This window comes from Populus trichocarpa, chromosome 18 (genome assembly GCF_000002775.5).
Source record: "Populus trichocarpa isolate Nisqually-1 chromosome 18, P.trichocarpa_v4.1, whole genome shotgun sequence".
In the NCBI taxonomy this organism is placed as follows: domain Eukaryota; kingdom Viridiplantae; phylum Streptophyta; class Magnoliopsida; order Malpighiales; family Salicaceae; genus Populus; species Populus trichocarpa.
Window position 1 is genome coordinate 15,810,767 of NC_037302.2, and position 12,840 is coordinate 15,823,606.

The following is a 12,840-nucleotide window of genomic DNA, read 5'->3' on the forward strand; positions in this document are numbered from 1 at the left end:
AAATATTAAAACAATTTTTTTTTTAAAAAAATTTATTTCTTGAAATCAATACATCAAAATAATAAAAAATATAAAAAAATTAATTTAAAACTAAAAAAATAAAAACTTTTCAAAATACAACAGCAATCAGAAACACTCCTTCAATCATGAAACAAACTCCAAAGTAATTATGTCCAAATAAATGCACAGGACCAAAAAAGTTCAAAATAAAAAACCACACCATTACTGATTTACTGTTTTGTGTAGGAGGAATTCAGATTGGACAATACACTAACTAATACGAGTACCATACAATTCCTATATGGTTCACACCACCAGCAGGCCGCCACAGACAAATAGGCCCAAAACTTTGAACAAAGGCACTCTAATCAAAACTTGGGACAAAACAGCTCAAGAGCCGATAAAATAAACTGGCTTCTTTTGTCAGATTCTTCCATGGAAAGTCAGTTCAAACAGCAACTAAAATCTTCAGTCAGGAAGTATCTGCTCGCTGTCTGCATCTGCTTCTGTCTCAATCTTAGGCTTGGACGGACCCTGCGCTCCAGGGGCCTGCTTCTTCTTGATTCCACTCACAATGTCATCAATCCTCAGAAGCATGCAAGCAGACTCGATTGCTGTTTTGAAGGTTTGTGCCTTGACATTGTAGGCATCCCATATCTGATAATACAAGCAGATGGTTATCAGAACACTCAGATAAAACATATTTTGTGCTTCAACTTGTGGACTTGAAGACTTCAATCACCATCACCATCACCACCATAACATATCTAGTCAACTTTATACAAGAATATGTGAGAACAAAGATGAGGTATTCACATCGCAGCCATTCAACTATACGGTAAAACTAAACTGCAGAAGAAAGTTTACGGTTTGCAGCATTGCACAAAGAAGTCATTATCTGACCTCCTTTTGAAGAAAGAGATTCTACCAAAGTTAAGGATTTTCTAATTAATCATAGCAACAGGACCTGAAACTACAATATTTACCTTCCTCTCTTTCATATCGGATTTTCTAATTAATCATAGCAACAGGACCTGAAACTACAATATTTACCTTCCTCTCTTTCATATCGGTAATTTCACCAGTGTTCCCATCTATGCCAATCCATGCGTTTTCACCATTTGCATGCTGCAGTAATGAAATAATGAAAAAATAAACAGAAAATGGACAAGTGGAATCTGCAGGCGGAGCGATATATTCAATAAAAAAAACACTAAAAAAAAGGTAAAAAGCTTGTATTGGTTCCTCTACTCTTGATTTTGTACTAGTTTGCTCCCTCTACTTTTTTTTGTACTAACATCAACCTTCTACTTGAAAAATCATATTTGTTTGGTCCGTATGTAACCTGATGATTTAAGAGCAATCTGAACTTCCAGTCAAATAAGGGCGAAACAAAGACAATTTTGAAAGTAGAGAGTTGACATTAGAATAAATAAAAGCAGAGAGGGCAACTAGTATAAAATCAAGAGTACAGATATGCAAAGAAGCCATTAACCCTACAAAAAAAAGTTAATACCTTCCCTTGCAGAGCAGTCATGGTTCGGATCACATTAACACCACAATTCTGAGCCAATGTTCTTGGTATAGCCTCAAAAGCTATAGCAGCAGCTTCATAAGGCCACTGTTTCACAGCCACAAGAAATTATATTTATAGCAAATTACTTGAAGCTATATTTTATCCACAGAAAAAGAAGGAAAAAAAGCGTAACAGCTGGTCAAATCTAAAATTTATTGAAGGGTGATCCATTGATGCAAGGGATCAATCATTCACCTTTTCTATGCCTTCGATAGATGAGCTTTTTTGCTTCAGAGCAGCAGATACAGTTAATTCTGTAGCACCCCCACCGGGAAGGAGTTTTGGATTCTTGAGTATATTTCTAGCTACAGACATGGCATCCTATATTGAGAACAAGATTCAGAGCATTAGATGGCTGAGGTATATTAAAAAAAAAAAAACACACGCGCATAGAAAGAGGAATTTGAAAGTTAAACCATTAAATACCTGCAAGTTTCTTTCCACTTCATTCAGAAGGTCCTTGCTGGCACCTCTCAAAAGAACAGTACAAGCCTTTGGATCTTTGCAATCAACAATGAAAGCAAAGAATTCATCCCCAATTTTCTTAACCTCAAATAAACCAGCCCCAGTACCAACATCAGACTCTTGCAACTCATCTGGTCTGTTCACAACAGTGGCCCCACATGCCTTGGCAATTCTGTTATTATCAGTCTTCCGCAGCCTCCTGATTGCACTAACACCAGCTTTGCTCAGATAGTGGCATGCCAAATCACTGAGACCTTTCTCTGTGATTACCAAATCTGGTTTCAACTTCAGTATCTGCGCACACATATTCTCTATGTATTCCTCTTCCATTTTCAACAGGACTTCCCAGTCTTCTTCTCTAACCAGCTCCGCGTTTGTCTGGTTCTCTCCTTTTTTGTACTCAACGGGGCAATCAAGAAGAATAACACGTGGGTTCACAATTTTTCTCTTCATTTTTCCAGGGGCAACTACATCTTTGTTAAACATAACCCCTTTAAGAACCTTTGAATCTTCCAACTGGCCACCAGGCACCTTCTCAACCTTAATGTACTTCTTGATGTCAACTTCACGCAATCCTTGACCAAGGTCCACACCAACTATTGAGGTGGCATCAATTGCTAGATCCTAGAAGTTGGCAAAAACTTAGAATGGAACAAGTAGAATTGACCAGATAAGAACATGCTGTGGGACAATGATTAATGTTCGCACTACTCATTGTATTCAGAATATTTAAAAACTACAGCAGATAGGAAGGGGGGGGGGGATCTTAACACTGCATCACCACATATTCTGCTTCTGCTTCTTGACAAAAACTCTTCATATCAAACAAAGAGATTCAAGTCTCACATTTTAAGCATTCAATAAACTTCAATAGTTACGAAAATTTCACTACCCAGTTAACAGGAAAGACCAAAACAGAAGTCAACAAAATGCCATGACTAAGTCATTAGAATGCAAGGATACTTACAGCAATTAAGTCCCCAAATTGACTAGTGAACTTTGTGCCAATGCAACTCTTGACCAGCCCCAACATTGTAGGACCTGCCACACATATCCATAAGTTACCAAAAGGACCCAACCAAAACAATAATCAACATCCCACAATGAAATCACAATCCTTTCCATTATATGAAATGAGTACTAAATTCCATGTAAAATATTCATACTCCTACAAAAGGGTGTTTCTTTTAAACTTTCATCTTTATTTTTTTCACATACACAATTAAAGAAAAAAAAAACATAGCTTGTTCATTAGCTGTAGTAAAGGGGGAAATATTATAAAATCACACTAATGAAAACACCAACCACCTTCCCTCTCCTTCCATATAAATTCAAACTTGCATTTGGACATCAGTATAAACAAGCATAATAAGATTCAACCAATCAAGATAAAAAAATAAATTGAAATGCACTATCAGAAAGATAAGGAGCAACAACTTACGATCGTTGACATCAATGGACATAGCAATTTTGTCAATCACTGCAATAGCATCCTCCAAAGCTTTACTGTAGGCTGCAGCAACGCAAAGGAATTAATTAGCAATGCCAAATACAAAAGTTAAAAAAAAGGAAGGAAGATTAAACCTAATTACCTACCTCGGCATATGACAGTAGGATGGTAGTTCTTTTCGATGAAGGCTTCAGCAACATGAAGCATCTCTCCTCCTAAACATAAATTTAAAATCAAAGAGATTTATTTAAAGAAAAAAAGGGCATAAAACAAAGAACAGAATATTAGGTACCGAGAACAATGACGGAGGTAGTTCCGTCACCGACTTCTTCGTCTTGAGTGCGACTTAATTCAATCATGGATTTAGCAGCAGGATGAGCCAGATCTAACTCACGCAGGATGGCATTGCCGTCGTTCGTGACAACAATACCGCCGCTGGCATCGAGAAGCATCTTCAACATGGAACGAGGACCTAAGGTGGTCCTGATAATATCGGCAACTGCCTTTGCAGCCTGTATGTTGGCATGATGTACCTTCCTTCCTGATTCCCGTTTCAACGAATCCCCTACAGCAGCAGCCACACATTTTTCAAATTTTTTATTATATTTTTTTGAATATTAAAAAATTAGGGTTTTACAACTTACTAAGAACGAGAACTGGAGCGTGCATCTTTCCTTTCAGCCTTTTCAGTTACAAGTAGAAAGCAAGCGTTATAAATAAATAAATAAATAAACCCTAGTAGAAGAGAGGAGATGAGGATGAAGAGACGGACTGCTCGATGTGCTTCGTTTAAACCCCTTTCTCTGTGGGTGCGGTGCTTCTTCTTCTAGACTTGAAACAGGGACACACTGCTGCCGCGCCTGCACTGCACGGACTTAACGTGAACAACGCCTTAAACCGATGTCGTTTTCTGTGTACCGAACAATATTTAATAATAATGCAGGAGAAAAGAAGAGACTAGAGAGTAGAGTAGAGCCCAGCAGGCCACTGAATCCGGATTCTTGGACGGCCCTTTATTTGTGTTTTTGCATCGCTATGAATTGAAAAAACAGGTTTAAATAATTTAAACTGAAAAACAAGTTTAAATAATAAAAACTGAATAATTTTTAAAATTATGATCTGTTTAAAAGTAGCTTCAATTGTATATATACATATATAATTATAATATGGAGTTTTTTTTTAAAAAAACATCACTTCAAGATATATCAAATAATTATTTTATTTTTAAAATCAAACAGTAAAAATATAAAAAACACAAGTCAAACATATTTTTAAAACACACTAAAATAATTAATACTCTCTTACACACACACACAAAAAAAAAATTATACTGATAGGTAAAAATAAAAATAATTTATTAACAATATGAGCAAAGGTGATCCTAATTCTTGGATAAATTTCAATTTCACTCCTGGAGAGTTACATATTGTCTCAATATCACCTAAAATCTTTATTTTGTTCCAATTAAACCCCATACGTTTCATATTTGTTTCAACGTGTGCAATTTCTTAAGTTAACAGAGACTAGCGTTGGAACAGATTTGAAACATATGGAGTCCAATTGACAATAACACAGATTTTCTTATGACATGGAGACATTACTGTAAATTTTACCCTAGAATTAAATAATTTCTTGTAGCCATCAATCTGCAACCTCTTAAATTTCGGTTATCTAGACAGAGCTTGTTTTTACTGTCCAGCGGTGCGGTTGGCCGCACCTAAAGCATCATTTTGGAGATTATTATATTTTCAAATTGGATCTTTAAATTAATTACTAACACAAGATTATTGCTCGTGTGACACGATGCTGGTTGAATTAGATTCTTTTATATAAAAAAATAATATTCAAGCATTATTAATGTATTTTTAATAATAAAAAAACTTATAACTATTTAGAAATTGACCAAATAGACTTTGTAGGTCCAAAAAACAATTTAAACGACCAATAAAAATATTGTTCGACTCAAATATATTTTTTAAAAAATATTAAAATGACAACATATTTGATTGACTTATATCAACTCGAGTTAATATGTTATATTCACTTATTTAGGTCATAAGATCCTGATAATACCATAAAAAATAACAAAATATTAAACCAAATTCTCAATCAACCTAATGTTAAATGATGAAATTAAAAACAATATTCAATTAAAAAAATAAGTCGAGTCAATCCAGGTTAAACTATCAAAACTAGGTCATGAAATTAGGATAATTTCATAAAAAACAAATCAAAACAAATTATAAAACCCAATTCCTAATCAATCTAATGTTGAACGATGAAATTAAAAGAAAATTAATTAGAATAAAAGGACACAAAAGCCAACCGATCAAACTCATGAGACCAAGATAACCTTATATAACACAAACTGAAATAAATTATGAAGTCTAATTTCCAATCAACCCGATATTGAAGGGTGAAATTGAAAAAAATCAACTAGAAAAGAAACAAAAAAAAAACCCGAGTTAGTCGATCTAATCCGTAACTTGAGTTATAAGACTGTAATAATTCTATAGAAAGTAAATTAAAAAAATTATGAAAAAATATTGTTGAAATGAAGAAATAAAAAAAAAATTCTACTAAAAAAAATTTTAAAAATTTATTTCATCCTTTTTGTTTTTTAACCCGCAGCATCTACTTATTGCTTTTCTTGCCTTTTAAGATCCAAATTATCTGCAAGCAATGTTTTCACTGCTAGTTGTCGAAATCATAGGAGTGTAATTTGTTCCGAACATAAGAATATCTATGCTCATTCAATTTCCCTTAAGATGTACGTGTTGGCTATTCTTCGTTATTCTCATCCTATTCATTCAATTTAAAACAGATGCTCCATCCAAGATGTTCGTAAAAAACGGGCTCTCTATGAGTCGACACTTGCGAAATGGTGAGTCATACAATCACCCTATTGTGGATCCTATATATAATTAGTGTGAGCGGATTGACTTATCTAATATCTTCTTGTGTTTTTGTTAATGGAATCCAATCCTGTGGAAAAAGGATTATGATCGTGGTTATAGTGGAGACCTCCCTGTCAGCATTTATCTTAAGCCATGGAAAATGCCAATTATAGGAGGGAATAGATTAGAAGTGAGTTAACCAGAAACAAGTCTCTGCCCCTGTTTTTGCTAAACAGAGAAAGCTAATTACAAGTTGGAAGCAAGAGGCTGACAGCTAGGCTAACTAACAATTTCAAAATCCAATGGTTTTGCTGCTATAGTTTACAAAAAAAAGCTAACAATGCTGTTACCATAAGAACTCAATTCCTATGAAGTTAACGGATACGTGTATACCATTTCATGGTGAGATAGAATCATCTTACCTCCAACAATGTACTTAAAAGAAACTCTGTATTTGTATAGATTACATAAATACACTACAGGGTTTGCAAATTAGCAGGAGGAGAGGAAGGAAATGAGTCTTTTCTCGTGTTTTAGATTGAAAAAGAAGAGTTCTTTTAAGGGAAGTAGATCATCATGGACCCAAGGGGTTTGGTAGACAAGGCAAAACATTATGTTTCATTAGGAACATGTCTCGTATAATAGGTGTGTTCAAGTTTGTGATTTTGGTAATGGATAATTGCAAATGATTTTGGTCATGTTATCAATGTTGCAGACAGAAGCAAAAGGAGGAACATTTCTCAAGTTTTCACTTTTCGCGAACTAGCTGTTGCAACCAAAAAATTCAATCCTCATTGCCTGGTGGGAGAAGGTGGATTTGGAAGGGTGCTTACATTAAGTTTGGTTCAACACTACAATCTTGTCAAACTGATTGGCTACGGCGCTGATGGTGATCAAAGACTCCTAGTTTATGAATTCATGGCCAGTGGATCTTTGGAAAATCACCTTCTTGGTATGCCCATATAATTTTATTTTTTTAAAATCCTAGGCTAGAATTTCTGTATACATGTCATGTGGCAGTTCAAGCACGGGCTTGATTTAGCCTTAGTGTTGGGATATTGCCATTTATTGGCAATACCCCACCACTAATTGTGGCTTAGTGGAAGCATCACTAATGCCACAATTAGTGGCATGATTTCGGGACCTATTGTCCCCTTGCTATTGCTGGAGAAAGTTGACCATAAAATGCCTATAAAGGAGGCTTATATTTGAGAGAGAAATGAGAGAGAAGTGAGAGTGTGTGAGAACGTGAAGAGAAGAAGAGAAAGAGGAGTTGCTGCCATGGGCAGCAGCCCTGCTGCCATATGCAGCAGGGTGTGTGAGCTGGGAGTTGAGTGATCCTCCTCCATGTATTTATTGTATCCTTTCTCTATCTCTAAATAATATGGACTCTCTCCCGTGGATGTAGGCGGTTTTGCCGAACCACGTAAAATATTGTGTCAGTGTGCTTTAAGCCTCCTTTGAGCAACTATCAGTACACCCCCGGTCCGCGCATGGGGGTGTCGGAATTCCCCAACAATTGGTATCAGAGCTGATGGTTTAAAGGGGTGTTTGTTTTTTGCTCAAAAATGAAAGTTGTCAAAATTGTGTTTTGACCATACCACTGTGTAGAGGAGGAAGCGACGAAGCCACTGGTGAAAACGGCGTCAAAATCGGACGTCGGACATGGCCGCACTCTCCATCACTCTCCGGCAAGGCGTCTGCCTACGCGCGCAGACGCGCCCCACGCGTGCCACGCGTCTTCTTCGCCCGGATGGGCTGACCCGACCCGAATACCAGTTGACCCGACCCACATGGCTGACCCGGATATTAATGACGTCAGCATGACCTAATTGTGATGTCAGCATGCACAGTAGGCATGCCAGGGATGACATCAGCCTGATGTAAGTGTGATGTCAGCATGCACAGTAGGCATGCCATGTCATCAGCCACATCATCGACCAGTCAGCAGACATGTCAGCAAAGTGGGACCCACATGCCACATCATCAGACGCGAGCCGAGCCAAGTCGAGCCGAGTTGAGCCGAGCCGTTGTGAAGCCGAGCCGAGCCGCGAGCCGAGGGATAAGATTCTGTGCAGCAGAGTCTATGTGAAACCGGATCTGAGATTGAATCTAGGCCGTTCATCAGGCCAGAATTGTTTTGATCAAATCGTAGCCGTCTGAAATGCGATTTGGACGATTTCAGACTTGTTTCCAGCTAATTTGATCATTCCGGATGCAATGGTACGGTCCGATCGTTGAGATTTGAGACCAAAAATGGCGGTGGTGAATTAACAAAAGAGATTGCCCGATCAGGAGGCATCTGAAGGTCATCATGGTGGTCGATGGAGATGAAGAAGAAGAAGGTGCACATGTTTACCCAATTACATGTGCTGAACTGCTAAGTGGGGAGAATTTTTCAGTTGCCTTGAAGGAAGGCAAAATTGGGACACTCTGGACACCCGATTATGTGGACAATTTGAGGTGTAGAGTGGAAACTGATGAAGACCAATCTTGACGAATCTAAGCACTGGTAGTCTCGCCAGATGTTGAGAAATGATGTATTAAACCAGTATATTCCAGATCACTTGTAAAGGAAAGCCGCAACAAAGCTAGCAAATGGTTGTATATACGGAAAGACAGTACGATGGATAGATATGGCCTAAGAAGTTCTGTCTAGGAGATTGGGTTTTAAGCGGGACCAGTGTGACCCCTCCAATCTTTCCTGGGAACTTGCTTAGTGGAAGGATTATCCATACGGTACTATTTTCGTATATATAGCAGTTTGTAATGAAACGGTTGAAGACTAGCAGGACGACGGCACAAGGGAACAGTTGGGTTCCGTATGATCAAGGATCTGATGAAGTGGTGATTTCTCCAAAGAAGTTAGATTCGGTGACTGTGATTTCTCGAGGGAAGAATTGATGAAGACCCTGATAATGGTAGAGAAATACGGCAAGGAGATAAAGATTGGCACCCTATTTTGACTTAGATAGATGTGGTGACAGGATGAGCTGCTGTCAAACATAAGCAAGGAATAGGGGAAAAATCTGGAGAACAGAAATTGCACGAGGGCACACGGAGATTGTGCATGAGTACCCGTAAGATCCAACGAGGTACTGTAATGAGACAACAGGTGCAAGGAGAAGAAGAGTTCCCAGATGAAGCTCAGAGCAAAGACTGTTAAAGTTTGTACAACAGGAAGTCTCTTGTGCTCTTAATGAAGACAACATGCGAAGACCTTTCCAATGCATGCAAGGATGGAAAGAGAGCTGTTGCAGAGGCACCTAATTGAGGGGGTGCAAATGCCTGTGATACAAGGCAACCGCCTATGATGAAAGGCGAAGACACCAAAGAGAGTTGGTGTAGGTGGAGCTGTCAAGCAGAAAGGCACAGAAGCTCCAAACATAGAAATTGAGGTGGAGGATTGCGAGAAGTATACCGCAACTTTCTCTTTCTATGTAGTCAGTGGCAGTAATCTCTCCCATAGTGCACATGGTGGTAGAGAATTTTGGAGCCACTTTAAAGCATCTCAGCTGAAGGAGGATGCGACCGCCCCATGACAACGGGCGAAGACACCGTAGAGAAGGTGTGAGGGCTATGAGAGGAGCCCCAGTTCAGACCGCCCTATGACAACGGGCGAAGACACCTTAGAGAAGGTGTGAGGGCCATTAGAGGAGCCCCAATTCAGACCGCCGCATGACGACGAGCGGAGACACCTGAGGAAAAGGTGTGTGGGCCATGATATGAGCCCAGGTCAGAACGCCCCAAAGCCGATGTGATGGCTAGATACAAGTGGACAGGTGTATGGATAGCCAATGAAGAGGTTATGATGAGTATGGAGACAAATGCAGGATTGACTTTCATGGATATTGCCCCCATGCTAAAGATCAATGAGCTAGAAGACATTTGCCTTGGACAATAAGTGTGTGACTTGTGGAGCATTAAGACGCGGCTGCTATGAAGAAGCAGAAGGGCATGCGCAGGTTCCGAGAACGAGTTGACTCTTGTCAAGGTGGTGAGCTCGGTAATGGCATTGTAATACTCAGAGTATGAAGACAGATATGGATCAACCTTTAATGGGCTGCCCCCATGGTTAAAGGTGGAGAGCTACCTGGACTCTTACGACTAAGAGCGAGAGACTCACGGAGAAGTAAGGCGTGGTTCCTAGGGTGGAACAGAGGGCAGGCGCAACTCCTGGATGAGTAGACTCTTGGAAGAGTGGTGAGCTTGTGATCACATTGAAATACTCAATGACTGTCGCACTTGGAAATATTTGTTTGAGGGGGTGTTGGAAGCCTTGGTGTAAGGCTTGAAAAATCATTCCGGACCGAGCATGGTTGATACGCTCGAAGGGGAATGTTGTGTTGAAGACGCTCTCAAAATGGAAACTTGGAAGAACTGCAGAATGCAAGCTTGTGCTGAAGAAGCAAGAAAACAATTGCCCACACAAATGGCAAAGGGGGTGATTGTTGGGATATTGCCATTTATTGGCAATACCCCACCACTAATTGTGGCTTAGTGGAAGCATCACTAATGCCACAATTAGTGGCATGATTTCGGGACCTATTGTCCCCTTGCTATTGCTGGAGAAAGTTGACCATAAAATGCCTATAAAGGAGGCTTATATTTGAGAGAGAAATGAGAGAGAAGTGAGAGTGTGTGAGAACGTGAAGAGAAGAAGAGAAAGAGGAGTTGCTGCCATGGGCAGCAGCCCTGCTGCCATATGCAGCAGGGTGTGTGAGCTGGGAGTTGAGTGATCCTCCTCCATGTATTTATTGTATCCTTTCTCTATCTCTAAATAATATGGACTCTCTCCCGTGGATGTAGGCGGTTTTGCCGAACCACGTAAAATATTGTGTCAGTGTGCTTTAAGCCTCCTTTGAGCAACTATCAGTACACCCCCGGTCCGCGCATGGGGGTGTCGGAATTCCCCAACACTTAGGTCCAAAGTTTTTTCATCTGCGTTGTCTCTCTAAAGATTTGTGCTTAGTGTGCAAACATTTTCTGCTTTCCAGATTTACGTCCAGGAAAAGAGCCTTTGGACTGGACAACTAGGATGAAAATAGCATCAGGAGCAGCAAAAGGGCTGGAGTATTTGCATGATGTTGCCGATCCTCAAATCATCTATACGGATTTCAAAGCTTCAAATATTTTATTAGATGAAGATTTCAATCCGAAGCTGTCTGATTTTGGACTTGCCAAGTTGGGTCTAACAGAAAAGAATATGTGTCTGTTAAAGAACCATCTCAACCCAATAACTTAATATGATTTATATTATTCTCTAATACACTTTCTCAAGTAAAAGCCCTTTGGAGTTGAAATTTGCACAGGTACACATTACTTTGTGCTTAATTTTTATTAAATAAATGGGGATGGTGAGATTCAAACTCGTGACTACTTGGTCATCAAAGCTCTGATACCATGTTAAAGAACCATCTTAACCCAATAACTTAAGTTACTAGGTGAGATTCCAGAATATGATTTATAGTATTCTTTAACAGTGTCTACCAGGGTGATGGGTACATATGGCTACTGTGCTCCTGAATATCAAATGACAGGTCAGCTGACAAAAATGTCTGATGTGTACAGTTTCGGTGTTGTTTTTCTGGAGATAATTTCAGGAAGGAGAGCTATTGACATGTCAAGACCAACTGAAGAGCAGAACCTAATTCTTTGGGTACGTTGATGATTTTCTTTCCGAGTAAACTTGTTAGGATTATATCTTTCATATCGGGTAAGGTTATAGCATAGAGCATAGGCTGCAAACAGTGAGGTTTAAGGACTGATTGGAAATGCAGACCATGATACTTATTCTCATTTCCATATCGCAGGCAGCGCCGCTATTTAAGGACAGAAGTCAATTTACAGCAATTGCAGATCCATTTCTTGGAGGAAAATACCCAAAAAAGAGTCTATATCAAGCTCTTGCAATTGCAGCCATGTGTATCCAAGAGGAAGCTGATAGCGACCTTTGATCGTTGATGTTGTAATGGCACTTGAGTATCTTGCCATGCCAATAGATGAGAAAAAAGCTACAATGACATCAACTGGAAGCATCCACCATGTTGACTTTGTGGAAGGAGGAAATGCAAAGGAAGAGCTGGGAGTTTAGATGTCCTGCAGAAACCAAAAGCTACTTCTAGGACTTCAATATTGTGGTGTTTGATGCATTTTTATATGATCCTAAACATCGATACTGTATGTCTGTTGGTGTTAATTTTGAAGTTCAGAAAAATGTAGAATAAATAATATTTGATTGTTGAGTTATTATTGTTTAACCCTGCTGTCATGGGATATTGTTTAGTGCTCACCAGGTATATGTATATCTGTAGCTAGTTGGTGTTCTCAGATAAAAAAAAAAACTTTACTGTCAGTGAATGTAAATCATTGATATAACTACTTTTATAAGCTCAATGTTTAAAGCTTGGTTTGTTACACAAATAAGATTGTATGGTTTTATTTTTTCTGGT

General features: G+C 38.9%; 1 protein-coding gene and 1 pseudogene across 2 annotated transcripts; one reads left to right on the plus strand and one right to left on the minus strand.

The window, feature by feature from the left end:
• Window positions 1-200: 200 nt before the first annotated feature.
• On the minus strand, window positions 201-4,485 carry LOC7458880 (T-complex protein 1 subunit gamma). Of its 2 annotated transcripts, none has more exons than XM_002325250.4 (10): window positions 4,136-4,480; window positions 3,784-4,056; window positions 3,638-3,706; window positions 3,483-3,554; window positions 3,009-3,082; window positions 2,003-2,665; window positions 1,772-1,897; window positions 1,517-1,621; window positions 1,054-1,128; window positions 201-657 (listed from the first exon to the last, which is right to left on the minus strand). In XM_002325250.4, exons 1-10 carry the CDS (start codon window positions 4,158-4,160, stop codon window positions 469-471), a joined length of 1,671 nt encoding a protein of 556 aa, XP_002325286.2. In that variant the 5' UTR covers window positions 4,161-4,480; the 3' UTR covers window positions 201-468. The 2 variants fall into 2 exon arrangements, with proteins under 2 accessions (XP_002325286.2, XP_052305142.1); XM_052449182.1 differs by lacking the exon at window positions 201-657 and adding an exon at window positions 749-967 and having other exon boundaries at window positions 1,035-1,128; window positions 4,136-4,485.
• Window positions 4,486-7,017: 2,532 nt separating this feature from the next.
• LOC112325058 (probable serine/threonine-protein kinase PBL23) overlaps window positions 7,018-12,840 on the plus strand; it is a 5,929-nt pseudogene continuing 106 nt past the window's right edge.

Excerpts from the sequence above, each read along its gene's own strand:
- LOC7458880 (XM_002325250.4), bottom strand. The coding sequence starts at position 4,160 with ATGCACGCTCCAGTTCTCGTTCTTA. Across the intron at positions 4,057-4,135 it reads CGCTCCAGTTCTCGTTCTTA|GGGATTCGTTGAAACGGGAA; the intron begins GTAAGTTGTAAA and ends CTGCTGCTGTAG. Across the intron at positions 1,898-2,002 it reads AAGTGGAAAGAAACTTGCAG|GATGCCATGTCTGTAGCTAG; the intron begins GTATTTAATGGT and ends TTCTCAATATAG.